The sequence below is a fragment of the Lygodium microphyllum genome, chromosome 5 (genome assembly GCF_053477565.2).
Source record: "Lygodium microphyllum isolate KBCC chromosome 5, Lygodium_microphyllum_v1.1.10, whole genome shotgun sequence".
NCBI classification, from domain to species: Eukaryota; Viridiplantae; Streptophyta; class Polypodiopsida; order Schizaeales; family Lygodiaceae; genus Lygodium; species Lygodium microphyllum.
This window is the reverse complement of record NC_141139.1, coordinates 34,264,857-34,286,245: the sequence shown is the minus strand read 5'-3', so window position 1 is coordinate 34,286,245 and position 21,389 is coordinate 34,264,857. Positions and strand designations below refer to the sequence as shown.

General features: G+C 40.6%; 1 protein-coding gene across 1 annotated transcript in view; it reads right to left on the bottom strand.

The window, feature by feature from the left end:
* Positions 1 to 7,804, bottom strand: part of LOC148035675 (F-box family protein) — a 38,058-nt gene extending 30,254 nt beyond the window's left edge. The window contains exons 1-2 of the mRNA XM_087677682.1: positions 7,517 to 7,804; positions 6,990 to 7,163 (exon numbers count right to left, since the gene is read on the bottom strand). Of these exons, the coding sequence (XP_087533808.1) occupies positions 6,990 to 7,163; positions 7,517 to 7,743 (401 nt within the window). The 5' untranslated portion in view covers positions 7,744 to 7,804. The remainder of the gene's footprint in view (positions 1 to 6,989; positions 7,164 to 7,516) is intronic.
* Between the last annotated feature and the right edge of the window lie 13,585 nt (positions 7,805 to 21,389).

The following is a 21,389-nucleotide window of genomic DNA, read 5'->3' as shown; positions in this document are numbered from 1 at the left end:
TAAAACACATGAAATATTAGGTAGTGAGAAATAAATCGATAAATTCAGTTATTGCTATAAGGTTTATATCAAAATCAACAATTGCAAAGAGTAGAGCCCTCAACTGCACAGTACACACGATCGAGCTCAAAAAACACGTGTATTATAGACTATAGATAGTGAGACTATCTTACTATGAAACCATGGCATGTCTAGAACCATGTGTACGTGATTTAGACTCATTAACCAGGAGTCCCAAGATTCATGATAGAGCTGAATATGAAGATCCAATTGCAGCACCACCTAACTCCACCATTCCCAACTGTGACTCGCCACTCTCCACAAAACAAACTACAAAATCATGATCTGCAAGAGCTGCCCAAAGCTTAAGATTCGACACCACATGAGAGGAAATGAAATTATGAGTAAAATCATCATCAAACAATATCCTTACGAATTTGCCATTGATTTCCCATGTTACACAAAGGAGATCATGCAAGCCAGATGAGGTTTTGTTGATGTGACAGCCTAGGCATTCACTTGCATTAATATAGAAAACCTTTGTAGCAAATAAATACAAAGTAGTTGGTGATTCGAGATTGTTTACTGAACTGATTGTCGCAAAGCCTGAAGGTATTTTCCTTCTCGTAGAAGGGCACACCCATGTAGAGTGCAGCGATGCAGAAGCATAAGACAAAGACTGAGAGTGAACACAAAGAGGAGAGAGAGAGAGAAAAGGAGACAGTGTAAACGCAGAAAATCTGCGGTGTAGTATGCTGTATAAGAGTGCAGAAATACACAAGGGGACAAAGGAAATATCCGCGTATGTCTCCGACTTGATGACCTCGATCTCCATCAGCCCGAGCACAGTCTGTCTCAGCCAACAGATCTCAAGATCAGAATCTGAAATCACTGAATAATGTGCCAACAATGTGCTGGAGGACTGCTATATAAAGCAAAAATAAAAAACATAAAATAAACAGGTTTAATTCAGCTGACTGCAATAAAATAATACCAAAAAGACTGTCCGACTGCACTGCAGGCTGCCACGTGGCACCTGCGCAGTCTGCTGACGTGGCTGGCTGCTGACATGGCACTGTACTCTGTCTGCTGCTGCTGATGTGGCTCTGTAATCTGTCTGCTGTACCAAACCCTAACTGTGCAAAAACCCTAACACAGCCTGTCCAGGGGATGAGTTCCATGCATGCGGAGCTTGCTTGAGGCCATACAAGGTCTTCTTCAACCTGTAAACTTTCCCATCCGAGGATCCCCAAGCCAGGAGGCTGCTCAACATAGATCTTCTCATGCAAGTCACCATTCAAAAAGGCCGACTTCACATCCAACTAATAAACAGGCCATCTCCTATGGCCAACCAAGGCAAGAACAGCTCGAATAGTCGCCATACAAGTAGTGGGGGCAAAAGTATGATGGAAATCAATGCCTGGGCGCTGAACAAAACCTTTAGCTACAAGGCGAGCCTTGTGCTTGTCCAAAGAACCATCACTAAGGTACTTGGTCTTGAAGACCCACTTGACACCAATCACCTTCTTGTGAGAGGGACGAGGCACAAGAGACCAAGTGTCATTCCTCTCAATAGCCTCCAACTCGACTTCCATGGCCTTACGCCAATGATCAGACTACAAAGCCTCCTTCATTGAAGTGGGCTCTCGATCCTGCATAACACGGGTCAGTAAACAATAGTTGGAGCAGACAAGCTCCGAAGAATGTGCCTGGTTCCTCCATGACCTCCGCGGTCCATCCTGCGGTTTCCACTCCTCAGGGACCCCCTCTGTCCCTGAATCTTGGAGGGTGTCACGGGCCCAACGAGGAGGAGGACGAACCTCTCCCCGTCACTCTCCATCTGCTGAAGACTCAAGAGCATCCACTGACGGAAGCTCCTCGGAGGTGGCCGGTGGAAGAGAAGACTTTGAATCAGAAGAAAAATCTCCATCAAGAGGCTTTGGCTCCAAAGGAACTGTCTCAGGAACCCAACTCTCGCCTGGATCTCCAAGAACGGGGTGCTCCTCACCCCCTTCTGTGGCCGGAACTTCCACGAACCGCACATCTCAACTCATGTAGACATCCCGCTTAACGGGATCAAACAAACGATGACCGTGGGACTAGGAGCTATAGCCAACAAAAAACTGTTCGTCGGGAAGCCGCCTCAAACTTATCACGCTGCGTCTTTGGAATGTGCACATAGACGTCACACCCAAAGATCTTGAAATAAGAGACATCAGGCTTATACCCGAAGTAAGCCTCAAAAGGTGTCATCATGTCAACGGCCGAAGTGGGAGATCGATTAAGGATGTGAACTATGGTAGCCACTGCCTCAGCCCACAGAAACTGAGGTGTCTATCGATGCTCCATCATGGTGCGTGCCATCTCGATCGCACTTCGGTTCTTCCGCTCCAAAATGCCATTCTCTTGGGGAGTGTTGGTGTTAGCAAACTCCTAGTGAATGCCCCTATCTGCACAAAAACGAGCAAACTCATTAGACATAATACCGCCCTTGTTTGAACGCAAGGTCTTCAGTCGCCAGCCAGAATGGTTCTCCTCAAAGAGAAGCCAATCCTTGAAATGAGAGAAAGCCTTCGACTTCAAAGTCAAGAAATAGGCCCAAGTCATCCTGCTGTAGTCATCTACGATCAATATGAAGTACAAGCTCCCCTTCAGAGACTCGGTCCTCATCGGGCCACAAAGATCCGTAGATACAAGCTCCATGGGTAAAGTAGACCTCATAGAAGCTTTATTGGGAATCGCATCCCAATGCAGTTTCCCACGAATGCAGGAGACACATGGCTGATGGCTCACCCCTATGTCTGGCAAGCCGCGGACAAATGACCCTCACAACGCCTTCTGAAGGTACTTGTAGTTCAAGTGGCCAAACCGAACATGCCATAGCTCGGACTGCATCTGAGAAGTAAAAAGAAGAGAAGTAAGAGCTGAAGAAGACTTCAATTTGTAGACTCCATTCTCCTCATACCCTACAGAGAGAACCTTCCTCGATCCACGATCAAGGACTCGAACAGTATCACTGTCAAACTCCACCAAGAGACCAAGAGCACAAATCTTATGAACCAAAAGTAAATAATATCCCAATCCTGGCACATGCAACACCTCAGAGGTGTGGGTAGTACCACGTCCATCTGGAATAAGCTACATCTCACCCCGCGCAGCAATAGACACAGAAGAGCTGTCTCCAATGAGAATCTGCCCACATGAAGGTCGCAAATGGGCAACACCAACGGAAGAAGGAGTCATGTGCCGTGAGGCACCACTGTCCACAATCCACTCTTGAGCCTAGGGAGCTGTCATCTCAGCATCACAAGTTGTCAGTGTAGAGTCCTCAATGACAGCTAAGTGTAGAAAAGCAGCTGATGAGCGTGCAGCCACCGCTCCAGAGTCCTTCATGTCCTTCTTCTTGGTATCCTTCTTGTCTTTGTCAAGGCAATCCTTCTTCCAGTGACCGGTCTTTCCACAAATATGGCAAGTCGATTCTTTCTTCTTTCTCCTTGTCCTTCTTGGATTTGTTGTCCTTCTTCTTCTTTTGGTCATTCCCCTTCTTCTAAGAGGCTTAACCAACCAATGCCTCTGATTTGGAAACATCCTGTCCCTTCAATTGTTCCTCCTGGTCCAAGACCATAGGAACCAACTCTTCCCACCGAAGAGTCGACTCCCGCCCTAAAGCAATAAGAGCGGAATAAAAAGTACCGAATCGTGGCGGCAACTGGGATAGTAAAGTGATCACCATGTCTTCAGAGGAAATAGGCTTCCCTACATTTTGAACCTGCATCTGAAGTTGCCAAAGCTTATTAATGTGTTCTTGAAGCGAATAAGACTTATTCACGGACAAAGTCCACATCTACACATCCAAAGAAACCCTCTTCATCAGGGTCATCCGGTTGTATATCTAGTCAAGCTCCAGCCATATCTCACGAGCCACCATCAAGTGCTCAATGTGAGCTATCACGGCTGTGGTGCAAGACAAACAGAAAAGATCGAATCTTGGCATTCAGTTTATCCCAATGAGACTGGGCCTTGGTCAACTCCGTACAAGCATTGAAAGAGAGTTTGGACTCGTCCCTCACCAAGGGCCTGTTAATCTCCTCCATCACCAATTCCGCCAAATCATAAGACTCTAAAATGGCCAACATCATCACCCGCCACATGCGGTAATTGTCACCATCAAGCGTTTGATCCCTTGGAAGAGCTGATAGGACAAGCACCTTCCTATCCATGATCGCCTGGAACTCCAAATCAGTCTTTGTAGACATGTTAACCTGCAATACCTGCACACGCGAAGTAGAGCATCCGTAGACATCAAATATATCCCAAATACAACTTTGGCAAGCCAAGAAATATTCCAAGTAAGTTTTGAGAAGCCAGATGCAAGCCAAGACAAGGCACTTATAGCAATCGGCTCCAAACAATGTAACTAGCACTTTTGGGAAGTTCTAGTCATTCCCACAAAAATCAACCTGAGTCTTTGTAATATCCCCCGTGCCCCCCCGTGCTAAACCCCCCCCATGAGAATCCCCCCTTAAATTTATTTTTTTTAATAGACAATTTTTTTTTTACTCTCTCTCTCCCCCCCCCCTGCCGACCACCTCCCCTCCCCCTTATAAGGGAAGCCCTCCCTCCTCCCTAGTGGACAGAGCCTGCACCCTGGTCAGTCCGTAGTCCCCTCCTCCCTGGTCATCATCACACCCCCCCTCTCGTTGAACAGAACCCCCTTGTGGTCTCCAGCAGGAGCGCCCCCCGAGAGAAAAGGAGAAAAAGAGGAGAAGAAAAAGAGGGGCATGCAGGAAAGGAGTCTAATCGATGAATTTGCTGCAAGTTATTGCTGTTTGAAGGGGAGGAAGGCTGCGTTTAAGGCTTTCCATTGCAGATTTTACCTTTTCATCACCTCCGGCGGGTGAAGAAGGTTTGGGCAGCAGAGGAATCAGTCCTAGAAGGCTGCGTTTTCACAGTCAGAGGGGGGCCCACACTCGCTTCAGCCTTGATCCGATGCGTAGCCCTCCCGCTCACCCTCGAATCCTAGAAACACAGTCTTGTGTCGCGCTGAAATCTCCTCTTCACATAGGTTCAGCCCTCAGTTAGTCCATCTTCACCGCTCTGATACCATATCAGAGTGCAACGATACGGAAGCGTAGGACAAAGACTGAGAGAGAGTGAACATAGAGAGAAGAGAGAGAGAGAGAGAGAGAAAAGGAGACAGTGTAAACGCAAAAAATCTGCGGTGTAGTATGCTATATAAGAGTGCAGAAATACACGAAGGGACAGAGGAAATATCTACGTATGTCTCCGACTTGATGACCTCAATCTCCGTCAGCCCGAGCACAATCTGTCTCAGCCAATAAATCTCAAGATCAAAATCTGAAATCACTGAATAATGTGCCAACAATGTGCTGGAGGGCTACTATATAAAGCAGAAATAAAAGGCATAAAATGAACAGGTCGGCTACATTCAACTGCAGTAAAATAATGCCAAAAATTTTGTTCGACTACACTGCAAGATGCCACGTGGCACCTGCGCAATCTACTGACATGGTTGGCTGTTGGTGTGGCACTATACTCTGTCTACTGCCTGCTGACATGGCTCTGTAATCTGTCTATTGTACCAAACCCTAACTATGCAGAAACCCTAACACAGCCTGTCCAAGGGATGACACAAATGCTAACCACCCAATGGTGGTCCTAGACCTTAGAGACCCAACTAGAGATAGCAACATGGAATTGTGATAAACCACTATAGACAGATGCAAGGCTCTTTGAGGATAAATACTGAGCTAGAGAAGCAACATGGAATTGTAATAAACCATTATAGACATATGCAATGCTCTTTTAAGAGGAACACTATGGTAATGAATGGCTAGAAGTGTCAATAAAAAGATGGGAGTTCACGCACTAGCCCTAGCCACATACAATATGAAGCACCGGGGAGCTAGGAGGAGTTGCCATATGATACAGAGAGAAATTAGAGCATGTAGGGTAAAGGGGCTAGTAGGGTGTCATCTAATAGTTCCCCATTACAATTTCTTTTCCCAAGTGATTTACATAAATGTTTTCTAATAGTCACATTATATATATCATATACAACTTCTTTTTTTAAACTTTTGAGGCATTTTGATATTTTTATCTCGTAGACTTAGTCATAAGTGTTATAAGCGAAGGATTCACAAAAGAGTGACAATGAGGAAACAATAGAGTGACACTCAAAGATGCATTGCTTTAGATTTTACAAAATCCAAACCATAAAAAATTTTACATGTTTCGATTGTTTGACTCACATTAAGCATATATGTAATATGAAAAAACTTGTATCATAACTTTAAGTGGCTGAAAGGGCTGCAGCACTTTTGCAAAACTGCCACTAAATTGGGGTGGGTTGCGCTTTGGTTTCTGGGGTGTCACTTTATTGACCCCTTTACCCTAGTCCAAGTTGTTGGACAAGATGAGGAGACACACTTTACTTAGATCTGCATCCAGACATGGGGATTGAGCAGCATCTAGCTAGCAAATATGCTATTTTGCACCAGCCACCTCATCACATGCTACACTTTACTTAGATCTGCATCCAGACATGGAGATTGAGGGGTATCTAGCATCGCATGCTACACAAGAGAGTCAACACACATGCCACGTTCCACCAACATCATCGAGTTCTCTTGTAAGAGATGTGAGAATCCATATACTGTTTTAGAAGGGATTTTGTGTGTGGCAAGAGAAGTACTAGCTAAAATGCAGATTGCTAACGTCAGATGGTGTAAATCTTCTAAATTAGGTATGCATGTGAAACTACTTGTTAGTTATCAGAGGCTGATAAATACGTCTTACATCTTTTCACGTCTGACACCTAATGAGCATTGAAAATTCCAAAGACACAAAACAAATGGCAATCATGGGCCTCAATCTGCCCTAAAGATTCTTGGTTTTCTCACGGATAGACTAAATATATTTGGAAACAGGAGTAAATCGATGGAACTATCAGATGAAACTTTCCATACCTAGCTTGTTCCAAGTTTTTCAATTCTGTTAAAATGCCAGAAAGTTTTTTTCTTTCCAATAAAACCTGTCTTTCTGAATCCTTGCAGATTTTTTCTAGTGCTGCAACTTGACTCTGAAGCCTGAGCACCCGCCTCTTATGTGCAGCAAGCTTAGCAGCCTTAACTTTTTGGTACCTTTTCATACATGAAGACGACAGTGAGAAAGCAGAGAATACATAGAAGACGCTAATCATGACAATGCAAAGAATACAAGATATTCGAATCAGAGTAGGGGAAGAAAATGGGCCACGAATTGAATAAATCAAGCGCTTTCTTTTGTTCATCCCATGGATCAATAAGTTTTCCTCCTCAAGGTTTAGCAGTCATACAGACGTTTTGGCAATACAGTTATATTACACAAACAGACACACAGGCATTTTTGTAATACAATTATATCAGACAAACAAAAACCCTCTCCCCCTTCCCCTCCCTCCCTCTGTGTGTGTGTGTGTGTGTGTGTGTGTGTGTGTGTGTGTGAATAATCAAACCTCTCTCTGTACGTAGCCTTGATATCGCCAGGTGATGCTACGACCGAGCTGGAAAATTGCGAGAAATCTCTGTTGAAGAGAGGACCCCAGAGGCTGTCGAGGGAGGCAAGGCAGTGAAGGGCGGCGCTGGCGATGGAGAGGGAGCAGAGGTCCCTGTGATCTAAGATGCCCCTGTTCACTCCCACTTGCAAAACATGACTCCACAACTCGCAAGGCAAACCCCCCATCTATCTAGACACCTCCCCCTGCTCATATAATCGCTCATTCTCCATGCAACGCATCAGTTCAGCAACATTACGACCCACATAAATAATAACGGGGCCTTGTGACACATCAACCTAAATTCATGAAATCCAAAATAAAAAAGGAAATTTTATGAAAATGACCTTGCAGTGTCGTGTCGCCAAATTCTCAAAATAACATTTCATCTTATGATGAATATGGTCGTGCCTTTATATTTACTAGCGGAACCATAGGCCGCTTCGACTTCATCTTGTGATGAATATGGTCCCTAGGCCGCTTCGTGACAACTTCGCTACCTCAAAGCGACAAGTGAAGTCTAACTTCACTCAACAATCTATTTTTCATCTTTTTCTCTCTCTCTCTTTCTCTCTTCAGCCTTTTATTTTAGTTTATTTTTTCTTCTCTCTTGGTTCTCTCTCTCTCTTTTTCTCTCCCTGCTTTCTCTCTCTCTCTCTCTTTTTATTATCCCCCTCTCTCCTCTCTTTTCCTTCTCTCTCCCTCTTCTCTTTTTTCCTTTTTTTTCTTCTTCTTCTCTCTCTCTCTTCATTCTCTCTCTCTCTCTCTCTTTCTCTCTCTCTCTCTCTCTTTTATATTTTCTCTCTCTATAATTCTCTTTACATATTCTCTCTCTTCTTATTCTTCTTTCACTTTCTTCATCCCCCCTCAGTCTCTCTTAAAGTATGTAAATTTTATATTTTCCCTATATATAATTCTCTCTTTATGTTTATATTCTCTCTCTTTTTCTCCTCTCTCTCCGTCCCCTTTTCTTCTTCTCCCCTTTCTTCTAATTTTCCTTTTTTTCTTCACTCTCTCTCCCTTTTAAATTTTATCTTTTTCTTCTCTCCTTCTCTCTCTTTTAAATTATCTCTCTCTCTTTCTCTCTCTTCCCCCCTCTCTCCTTTTCTCTCCCTTCCTCTCTCTCAAAAAAACTATTTAAATTTTGAAAAGAATTTTCTATTTTCTCTTTTTCCCCATCTCTCTTCCTCTTTTCCTCTTTCTTCTTATTCTTTTTCTCTCTCCCCTCTCCTCTCATTTCCTTCTCTCTTTTTTCCATTTTTTTCTTCTCTTTAATTTTTTCCTTTTCTCTTTCTTTTAAATTTTATCTTTTCTCTCTCTATAATTCTCTCTGTGTTTAAATTCTCTCTCTTCTTCTTATTATTTTCTCTCTCTCATTTTCTTCTCTATCTTTGTCCCCTCTCTCTTTTCTTTTTTTCTTTTCCTCTCTCTCTCTTAAATTTTATATTTCCTCTCTCTATAATTCGCTTTCTCTCTGTTCCCTCTCTCTTTGCCTCCCTCCCTCCCTCTCTTCTTTTTTTGCTCTCTCTCTCTCCCTCTCTCTCTTTTAATTAAACAAAACGTTTATAGAGAGAGAGAGAGAGAGAAAACCTAGGCCCTATGCATGAGAGAGGGGGGAGAGGGAGATGAAAAATATTTAATTAAAAAAGACTATTCTATTTCCTCTTTCTCCCCCTTCTCTCTCCGTCTTCTTCTTCTTCTCTCTCTCTCTTTCTCTTTTATTCTATCTCCTTCTCAAAGTGTGTGAAAAATTATGTTTGAAAAACTTTAAATTAAAAAAACGTTTAAAATATTTAATTAAAGAAAAGTTTAATCTAGCTGTAAGAGAGAGAGAGAGAGAGAGAGAGAGAGAGTTTTGATTTAAAAAGAAGTTTGATTTAATTAAAGGAGAGAGAGAGAGAGAGAGAGAGAGAGAGAGAGAGAGAGAGAACCTAGGCCCTACACACAAGAGAGAGAGAGAGAGAGAGAGAGAGGGGGAGGGGGGAAGAATTTAATTAAAAAGGGGATGGGAAAAAGAAAGAGAGAGATTATAAGTGAGAGAGAGGGGAAGGGGTTTTAATTTAAAAAAATGAAGTGAAGGGGGGAAGGCTTTACTGGAAAAAGGGAAGGGGAAGAGAAAATGAGATGTTGCATGTGAGAAAGAGAGGAGGGGAGGGGATTTTGATTGAAAAATGGAAGTTTGGAAAAGGGGGTAGGTTCGGGAAGCCCTCTGGAGGTTCGGGGCTTTCCAAACCTATAGCTAAAATAATATAGTAGTAAGATTAAGTCACAATTTAGGTTATAATATTCATTATTAAGAAGTTTAAATCATTATCAATTTTTGGATTTCAAAGTATACTAATAATATTACATAATTCATCTACATAGCACCATCATAAATTTTAATACAACTATATTAAAAATCATATTTAAAAAAATAAGTGCTTTGTATTAATGCTATACAAATAGTTAGTATGTAATTTCATTGGTCTAATAACCAAGGATGATGCAATTGATATGTTCATGTCAAGATTGTGGGAGAGAAGAAAGGAGTCTCACTTGTAGCTTTCTTGATTGCACAATGGGGGAATACACACAAAGGTGGAGGCTAAAAACAGTTTTCCTCTTCTTAGTTATATAAGCAAAAAGAACTCAAGTACATAGAAATAGAATAACCCTATATATGGGTCTCAAACCAAACTCAACTAACTAAGGTGGCATACTAACTGAGCCACGAACTAGAGTAGATAAGGATAGCTGTTATCTAGCTATTATTCATGGGCGGTGTACCAACCGCATCTGCAACAACTGACAAGTTGGTGACATAAATGCACAACGGTCACCCTGGCATATCATGAGTGGAGCTTGATATCTCAATAGTTCATATGCATTTCCAAGGGCCAAGGATGATGACATAGTTGTTTCACACTTCAATGACATGACCACCATGCTTGCTTACAATGTTGCTATATGGGGGACTAGCTTGATTCAAATGAAATTAGAATACACATTATTTATCAATATAAAATTGTGTTATGCATGCTCATATGTTTTTCTCACATGTTAGAAACTCAAATGACTCAACATCATGATCCTAAGAGAAAATGTGGTTTCTCACTATTTAAAATTTGAATGCATAAAATAAATTCAAAATGACAAACCACCACCACTTTTAACTAAATAGGATTAATATTTTTTAATACATGAGAAAATGTGATTTCTCACTCTTAAAAATATGAATACATAGATTAATTTTAAAATAACAACCCACCATCGCTTTTATCTAAACATGATTGATATTTTTGAATAATTGCACATTGATATAATGGATCCAAACCTCTTAGTGTTTTGGTAGTCTAATCTAATATGTTATTATAAAATCATGTTGGCTTGGGTTTTGACATTTTCAACCATTAATTCACATAGATGCAATACCAACAATAAGCTAGTAAATATTTAGGCTTTGACATACTTACACCCCGATTTGAAAAGGACACCTTATTAGATTTTTCTTTTTCTTGAAATACATAAAGTTTCTCTACCATTAGTTAAGGGGGTGTGGAGGGCAAGTGCCACGTGGCAAACCCCCCCCATGCTCCCCCGTTAAAAAAGAAAAAAGGGGGTGGGTGCCACGCATCAGTTACTTGCCCTCTCGCTAAAATTGTAGCACATCACACAATCCATGACACCATGTGATTCGACCTACACAATTGTCTACCTGCCCACTTATCGCCTGGCTTAAGGGTCGCAACCGGACCTTGTGCCCATGCAACCCTGATCTTGCACCCATGCAGGAGTGGACAACCATGATCCCAACTTTGTGCCCACGACAATGCCCACCCTGCGACTTGCCCTTGACCTGCATGCACCTACCCGGCTAACCCGCCCTCAACGCAAATCCCCCTTCAAGCCACAATAATAAATGTTTTATTATATATATATATATATATATATATATATATATATATATATATGTATGTATGTATGTATGTATGTATGTATGTATGTATGTATGTATATGTATATACATATACATATACATATACATATACATATATAGATATACATATACATATACATATAGATATACATACATACATACATACATACATACATACATACATACATACATACATACATACATACATATATACATACATATATATATATATATATATATATATATATAAAACTCAACACCTTAGATCCCATGTCAACAAAACTATGCCTTAGCAAAGCTATCTAGGTCTATAGACCCAAAATATTAAATGGCTACAGCATTGGTTCAAATTATCAACATCCCTATCATCGATTGTTTCATTCAACTTGACACCACATTGGAGATGCTCATTTATGCAAATGAGATGATGGATTTGGGAATTGCCAACAAACAAATGATAGAGCTTACCTCTTGTTGGAAGACTACTCAAGAGAATAGTGAACACATCTTTTTGGTAAAGTGAAGTAGCTTAAAAATATGTACTAACAATGCTTCTAGAGAAGAGCACTAAAGCCGTGCACCTTGTCTCAAAATTGGGCTCAAGTCACAAAAGAAACTAGCCCTATTGTAAAGTATAATAAATATATTCTATTATATATATTTAATGACATGTCATATTCATATATTGATTATTAACATATTATTATCTCTACTATTAGTTAAGGGGGAGTGTAAGGCATGTGCCATGTGGCAGCCCCTCATGCTCCCCCCACAAAAAAGAAAAAGATGAGGAAAAAGGAGGTGGGTGCCATGCGTCAATTACTAATCCCCTTATGAAAATTGCCACCTGTCACTTGAACCATGCAACTATGCAACCTGACATGTGCAATCAATCTACATGACCTTAGACCCACACTACCCCGACCTTGCACCCACGCATGAGCGGATGACCACGACCCCAAACTTTGTGCCCATGACCATGCCCGCCCTACGACTTACCCTTGAACTATGTATGCCACCCTCAACCAACCCTCCACCTTCGAGCCACAATAGCAAATGTAATATATTATAAACATTATATTTATACATATATACATAATGAATGTAATATTAAATATAAACTTAGTACATATTTAATGATGCATTATATGTTTATTATTAACAACGTCCACTCAAATTGTAGGCTCATCCACATGTTGCTTTCCCAAAGTGTAAATCCCATGCAAGCTTGCATACACGTCACGCTGAAGCTAGTTATGTATAATACGGTTACATGTCCCCTTACAATGCATGATCTTTTTCAATCATTTCACCAAAGGTATGTTGTGATGCACATTGAGTTGTATGCATAGTTTAGTTTTTAATAAATGTATATATACACGAACAAAGAGTTATATGTGATTTTTTAATATATTCAATGAGTTATGTGTGATGCCATATGCTTGGGTATGGATTAACATACTTTCTTTTGGACTCAAGCTCCAATATATGCTTTATTACTAATGTAGTATTCTCTTAAGCTTTCCACCCAACCAAACCCAAATTTCTCTAGATAAAAATTTGTACAATTGCATCTAATCATTTTACTAAAGATGTGAGACATTTTTGTAGCATGACTCTCTCTCTCTCTCTCTCTCTCTCTCTCTCTCTCTCTCTCTCTCTCTCTCTCTCTCTCTCTCTCTCTCTCTCTCTCTCTCTCTCTCTCTCTCTCTCTCTCTCTCTCTCTCTCTCTCTCTCTCTCTCTCTCTCTCTCTCTCTCTATAAAAAGACTCTTGAGACTCCCACCAAACTTCAACTCCCAATCTAAAAAGGCTAATCTCCTTAAGTCTTAATTTGTGACACCAAAACTCAAGTCGTGATTGCCTAGCCCTCAAAATGCCACACTCGAACCCAAACCCTAGCTCCTCCCAAAACGCTAAGCCCCTCCCTTCTAAACTTAGTTGCCCCATTTAACAACCCTAGTTGCCCTCCCCCATCAATTCTAACCCCTCGGCCATATGACTACTCCACTATTGCATGTTCCACATGCTACATCCGCTATCGATAACTCTACTAAGAAGAGAAATCTTTATTTTCAATAAATGATTTAGGACACTATATACTTTCTTTTTCGTTTAGCTTTTTGTTATGGTTGGGATACTACAAATACATCTGAAAACCACTTTTTCTTCATTCATCTTTCATATTCATATGGTTGGGATACACAATGTTATTGATTTCTTTCTTTTGTATGTTGAATCATTGCGAGGTACAAGTGTATTTTTGAAAATTAAGTTCTTGTTTTAATAATTGACATGGAAGTGCAATACATTAACTATTAACAATATAAGTGCTTCACAATGGTTTTGGGGTCTCTCATGATTTAATTTTCAAGGATTCAATTGGCCATGAATCATATTGCCATGTAAGACATGAATCAAGACATGAAACTTGTTAACCAATAGTAATAGTGGTGTTTCAAAATTTGGTACAAAGTACCAAAATTAAGCTAGCGTGTAGTGCCAATCCCTGCACAAAGCATCAAGAGAAAACTAGTTGTGGGGCACTTAGTGTACATAATTTAGAGATGGGTGTCAAACTCTTGACCCTTAGTGTAATATCTTGAAATATTTATGGTTCATACTATATTGAAAACCACTAAGTGAACCAAGTAGTGTACGGTGATAAATGAACTATAGGACTCCAAAATTTTATAAAATAAAATGAATTATAACACTTTCATACATGGATTCATGCAAAAAAGAGCAAGAGAAGAAAAGCTTGTTCTCATCAAACTAATTGAATATCTAACTTTTGATATAACATACATACATAATATATGTATGTATGTATGTATGTATGTATGTATGTATTATATTATCAATGCTTTTTTATTGATCTTCCTCTCTCACTTTTTTGCCCCTCTTTCGTTCAAGATTGCCTTAGAGAATAGAGTAACCAACACCTTTGAGAGTCCTTCAATCTCTCTTCCTTTCTTTCAATGTGAATCTCAAGATTGTAAATACTTTGATAGTCGAACTCTCTATGCACACACACTTGCCCCACTATAGGCGGTCTTCCAAAGACTCAAAAACTATGTTGTTGGTGTATGGAGAGAGTGATAGGTATAGGTGACATTTGCATCACTGATTTCTTCATCTCACACACCCCTCTCCCTATTGCCCAACTATCTCTCACTCCAACTTGTTCCTCTCGCCCACTTGCCTACCTCTTTGTTGCCTCTCTCAATTCAACCTCTCATTATGTACATTGATGGCGATGTAAGCCACGTTGGCAAGGTGAGCTATTGTGATGGGCATCCATGATGGGGAGGTTGCTGTAGATGGTGATTGTGTAGAGAGGCAACTTGAGGAGGGAGGAATAAAAGAAGTCGTGTTGATGGCTTTGACATGCGTGCGGAGCACGCAAAAAATCTCCCTCTCACCCTCCCTCCCGACCTACCATCTACTCTCTCTCTCTCTCTCTCTCTCTCTCTCTCTCTCTCTCTCTCTCTCTCTCTCTCTCTCTCTCTCTCTCTCTCTCTCTCTCTCTCTCTCTCTCTCTCTCTCTCTCTCTCTCATTGTGTGCTCTCATTACCTTCACAAACTAAACCTAAAATAACAAAAAAGGATATTAGGTATAATTTTAAAACTTTCTAAATTGATACAATTAGAAAAGCAACTGGTGTCCTTCTAAATTTTGACACGCTCCCATACGTTCTACACCATTTAATGGATTTTGAATTTTAAAAGTGAAATTATATATATTTCTAAAAAGTAATTTGAATTTTATTCATTATATATGAACTTGCACTTGAGCACTAAACTCATGTATCCCAGATATTTTGGTGGAGTTCCACTACTAGCATTTGTCACTTGGCAACATGTTTCCCTCATTTCTAGACATGCATTTAATGCCTTGGATAGAGCGGACATTATGTTGGGCACAAACAACATTTAGTATATTGCATCTAGCATTTTTAGCATTTTATGCCACTTTGGCATGCATTAAATGTTGGTCAACTAGTTTTAGCATTTAGGTTGATTTATAGTTATCGTCCCTCTCCATCAGTCATTCATTCAATCGCACTTTGCATGTCAACCCTCATCAGCATCTTCTTCATCTACTACCTCTGTTTGACACACTTTTGCTATGTGTAGGAGCTAACTAACCCTAATCTTGTATCGTTCATATTTCCATCAATTTTGTTCCTCCATTCCATGTTTCTCGTCTCCTTCTATATTCACTTTGTGTTCATTGTTCCTTTTTAGTACACACTCTCCCATTGTACCATTTGCCTTAGTGGGAGCCAAAGCTCACTAAAGAGGAGCCTTCTCCTTCATTGCATTTTGTTGGGCTATACCTTTAATGTGTTGGATGACCGTTTGAAGCTATCTGGGACATCCACTAATTCATGTCACGATCTTCATTAATGCTTATCACGGACATGGCTATGATGCTAGATGTTATGACAAGGATTGGACATGCTTTGAGCTTCATGTTGGGCTAACATATGTTAGTTTATGTAGAGATTTCTACTATTGGTCATTGCTTCCAACCTATAACTTACTTGGGCATCTCTATGTATTGAAGCACTTATACCATTTGGGGATTACATTGGATGCCATTGATGCCACATATTTGACTATGCTATGGCAAAGATTTGAGCTTCATATTTGGGCTACATTTGCACTTTTGGGGCTGGAATACATTATTGCCTTAGATGCCATGGGGACTATCACTTACTGTGTGGGTTATGTTTAATGTTGTATTGGTTTACACCTACGAGCCTGAGGTTACCTTGAGATCTATGCTCCTATCACATGCTACATGATCTTGAATGTATGGATGCCTTCCCCATGATGCTTTGAGCGTTGTTTGCTCTTTTGGAATTCAAATTTTGTTCCAATGGGAGTTGCTACTTGACACTTGGATATTACATTGAGCATTTGGTTAGGGAGTTGAGCTTGAGGGTCTTACAGTGAGACCATGGGACTTGGTGACATGTACATGCTCTTGTCATGCTTTATGTACACAGTTTATACTCAGTGGGTTGATCTAACATTACTTTTGGGCCGACACCTATCCCTATCACAATGTTGTCAGTGATGTATGCATCTTCATTGGTTATGTATCGAGCTTCCATTACATTGCTTAGTTTGTTGTGCTTTTGGTTGATCTCTTTTATTACTCATGAGACCCATTCTATGCACGATGGTTATGTCTAAGGGATGTATCTCAGTTTGACACACTAATTCTTAGACAGTTCTCGATGCTAGTCACAAATTCACTCATTACTAGTTGGAGCTATTCCTTGGTAGTTACCGTTTGTCTTATATCAATGATTGCCCCTCTTTGGCATTGATTTCTTACTATTGTACTTCATTTGCAGCATGCTATAATTGTTGTTTATTGAACTGTTTATGCGAGCAATCACCTCCATTTGACAGCCCTTTGCATTGAGTTTGTGGACAGTTCATTACTTGGTCAGTGCCCCTTGTTTTCAGCTTGATCTGGTAGTGGTTTTGGGGCTGATTTGAAAGTTATTACAACAATCTGTTTTGCCCTTCTATGCATTTCCTTGGTCATAGTATGTCTACTGGTTCCAATGATAGTGATATCTTTAATATTGACAAGTTGGATGGCACCAACTCAGTTATTGAAAGGCCCAAATTTGGCAAGTTTTAGTTTAAAAATTTGAGACTAAGCCTTTGAAACATGAGGGTGTCAAGCCTGAACATATTGATGTAGAGGATTGGGCTGAATTAGATGAGCTATGTAAGTCCACCATCATATTGTCCCTATCTAAGAAAGTGTTCTATAATGTTGTCTTTGAAAGGAAAGCTCGCATGGGACTTATGGGATAAGATTCACAATGTCTATGACAAGCAGAGCCCTGCTTCTCAAATGTTTCGCAGGGAATTGAATTAAAAAACAATCTCCCCCCTTTGTTCCTCTTGGTTACACTACCTGAATCACGAGATATATTTCATACTACTATGTGTATAAACATGTCTATTGATGGGCTAGAGTTACAATGAGGGTGCACTTTTGAATGAAGAGGTTAACAGAAAGAATATTGATGCTTCCCGCACCTCTCATGCTTTGATAGTTAAAACCAATTATGGTAGGAGCAGTAATGATTGCTATGGGAGAGACTCTCAGCAGTCTCATTCTCAATTACATGGACAGAAGTCGCCTAGCCATAAGTCTTCATTGACTTGTCATTACTGTGGGAAAGCAAGGCATATTCGGCCATAGTGCCATAAAATGTGCAAGGACAAGTGCAAGGAAAAGGGCACAGGTAAAGTATATGACAAAAATGATAATCACAATATTGTTCCTAGCAAGTCAAATCATTAAGATTGAAGAGATTAATGTTGTGCAAACTGATTATGATAATGATTTCATGCTTGTAACTTCTTCTCTTGATACTTCACAACTGACTTTTATTTGTCAAGGTATACTTAGTGCTACCTAATAGATTAAGGGGTTTCCTTTCATGTGATACCTCATATAAAGTGGTTCCAATCCTATCACAATTTGATCGGATCTATCCATTTGGGTAATAACTAGGCACTAGAGATGGTTGGTATTGGTGATGTCCTAGCTGTAGTTTGGTTCTGGTTGCATGTTTACTCTCGATATACATCATGTACCATCTCTCACAAAGAACCTTATCTCTATTGGCACTTTGGATGATGCAAGTTATGTAGTTTCTTTTGGTGAATCCTCATGGGAGATTACCCGTGGGAATCTTGTCATTGCACGTGGTGCTAAGTGCAATAATCTCTACCCCTTGCTTGTATATGGGTTAGTTGACCATGTTCTAGCAGTGGATGCAATTTCACATATTTCTCTTTGGCATCGTCACCTTGGGCATATGTCCTTAAAAGGAATGAAAAATGCTTTCCCATTTGTAGTATCTTCCACCCCTTAACTATTAGTGCTTTGAGTCTTGTGATCATTGTTTATATGGCAAGTAGACACGCAATATGCATAAAAAGTCTAGTATGGCATGCATGGGTGAGCCACTAGCTCTTGTTCATTCAGATGTATATGGTCCCATGCCTTACAAGTCATTAGGACAAGAACTATTTTGTTACCTTCATTGATGACTATACACATAAGATTTGGGGATATCCTATTAAGTAGAAATCGGAAGGCCTGGGCACATTACAACATTGGATTTCTTTGGTTGAGAAGAACCAGTTTGGGTATAGGGTAAAATGCTTAAAGTCAGGTAATGGAGGCGAGTATGTATTTAAATCCTTTGAGTAGATTTGTGACGAGAGGGGTATCAAGTGTCAATTGATCGCCCCATACACCCCACCTCAAAATGACATGGCTGAGAGTATGAATAGGAAAATTCAGGAACGAGTTCACAGTATGCTGAGCACAACATTTTTGAGTTGAGGTAATTGCTACTACTGTACACTTGATAAATCAATCCTAATGTACTGCTCTTGACTATTAGGTTGTAGAGGAGGCATGGTCTGGAAAACCTCACTTATATGCTCATTTGTGTGTCTCTAGTTGTGAGGCTTTCTCCCATGTTTCCAAAGACAAGTGCAATAAGTTGGACCCTAAGTCTAGGAAATGCATATTTCTTGGTTATGGAGATGTAGGTGATATGGACTATCTCTTATGGGATCCGCAAGCTCAAAAGGTTATATGTAGCCATGATGTTGTTTTCCATGAGGAGAAAATGCATAAGCAGCTTGAGCATGTCATTGACATATGCAAGGTGATATTTCAGGAGGAGCCTCTTGCTATCATACAACCAACTAGATAGCTTCCAATAGCAGGCTAATGCTCTAGTGGCCTAGATCCTTGATGCTCCATAGGATGTCCAGGCTCCCACACATGTTTTGAGGCAGTCTACTAGAGATAGATGACAGCCTACGTGGTTTGAGCCCTGTATGGATTATGTTATGGTGACAAATGGTGGTGAGTCTCTTACCTATGATGAGGCCATGAATAGAGGTGATAGTTACTCTTGGAAGAGGACCATGTAGTCAGAGTATGACTCACTACAAAAAAATTATATGTGAGACTTGGTTCCTTTGCCTAGTGAAAAGCATGCTTTGCCATGCAAGTGGGTATACAAGTTGAAAAGTATCCCTGGAAGCCCCAAGTTGGCATACAAGGCCATATTGGTTGCTAAGGATTTTAAGCCAGAGCATGGTGTGGACTTTGATGAAGTCTTTTCTTTTGTTGTGAAGATAACTACCCTATGTTTGGTACTGGCCTGGGTTGCTCAACTTGACTTGGATCTTTATCAAATGGATGTCAAGATGGCTTTTTTTAATGGGGACTTGGATGATGAGATTTACATAGAGCAACCTAAGGGCTTTGTAGAATGTGGCAGGGACCACCTAGTGTGCAAATTGAGGAAGAGCCTTTATGGCCTTAAGTAGACACCTAGGGAATGGTACCGCAAGTTTGGTGCTTTTATGCATTCAGGAGGATATTCCTGCAAAGATATGGATCCGTGTTTATACATAAAGAAGGCTTGTGATGGCAGCCTTATGATTTTGATTCTCTATGTGGATGATATGTTGCTTATTGGGAGTGCTCATGACGATCTGGATGCCTAAAAAGGTCAGCTCAAGAAGAGCTTTAAGATTAAGGACATGAGATAGGCCTCACATATTCTTGGGATGCACATTACGGGAGATCGCTCTAAGGGGCTCTTTTACTTGTCACAAAAGGAGTACATCTCAAAGGTCCTTGAGCAATTTCATCTACAGGATGTTAAGCCTATTGGCTGTCCTTTGCATTCTCATGCAAAGGTTAGTTAGACTGGTTGTCTATAGTTTGATGAGCAGAAGGTCGAGATGACCAAGATTCCTTATGCATCTGCAATGGGTAATTTGATGTATGCCATGATAGCCACTCGCCTTGACACAGCATTTGCAGTGGGAGTTGTGGCATGCTATATGGCTACACTTGGGAGATGGAATTGGGATGCTGCCAAGGATATCATGTGGTACCTGAAGGGCATGACATCTACGTGCAAATGTTATGGTGGCCAGGATATAGGAGTCATTGAATACACTAACTTTGATTATACAGGGCATGCAGACAATAGGAAGTCCAACTCTAGCTATGTATTCACCTTTGCTGGATGTGTTATTTCTTGGATGTCTAAGGTGCAGAAATGCAAGGCCCTATCTATTATAGAGACAGAGTATGTTGCAACCATTGAGGCTTGCAAGGAGGCTCTCTGGCTAGGTCATCTGGTGGCAGACCTTGGCATTATTGATGTGGTCCCTACATTGCATTCTGATTCTATGAGTGCTATTCAGTTGGCCAAGAATCTGGTCTTCCATGTGAACACAAAGCACATCGAGGTGTGTTATTACTTTATTCGAGATGTCATTGAGGACAAGTCCATTGAGCATGTCAAGATCTCTATTAATCCCAATTCAAGACGGAAGAAAAAGAAGTCAAGAATGCAGATGCGATAGAAGAAGTAGGATGGAGAACAGATAAAAGCGCAAGGGCGGCCTCAAAAGTCAAGTCAAAGGCAAAAGCACATTTTTAAATGCAAGGCGCCCCTAAAACTGTTGTAAAAGAGCATCGGGCTCCCTCCTGTGCAAATTGTAAAAGGTAGGCGGGCATAAGTAAAGAGATAAGGCAAATAAAAGGAAGTGGAAACGAGAACCTTGCCACAATGGTTGGTTATGTAAAAAAAAGGATGGGTGCCCAAGGGATTTAGGGTTTTGCATATAAAGTTGAAAAGTGAATGAAGAGCTCATTCTTTGGTGTGTGGTAAAAGTAGACTCGTCTTCTTCTCTTCCTCTCTTTTCTTTGCTTGCTTGTGTGTACTTGAGAGAGGGAGTGTGAGGGAGAGAGGGAGTGAGCGTGTGCGGGTGAGGGATCTTGGAGGTGAAACTCTCTTCTTCTTCTCTTCTCTTGTCTTGCCTGCGG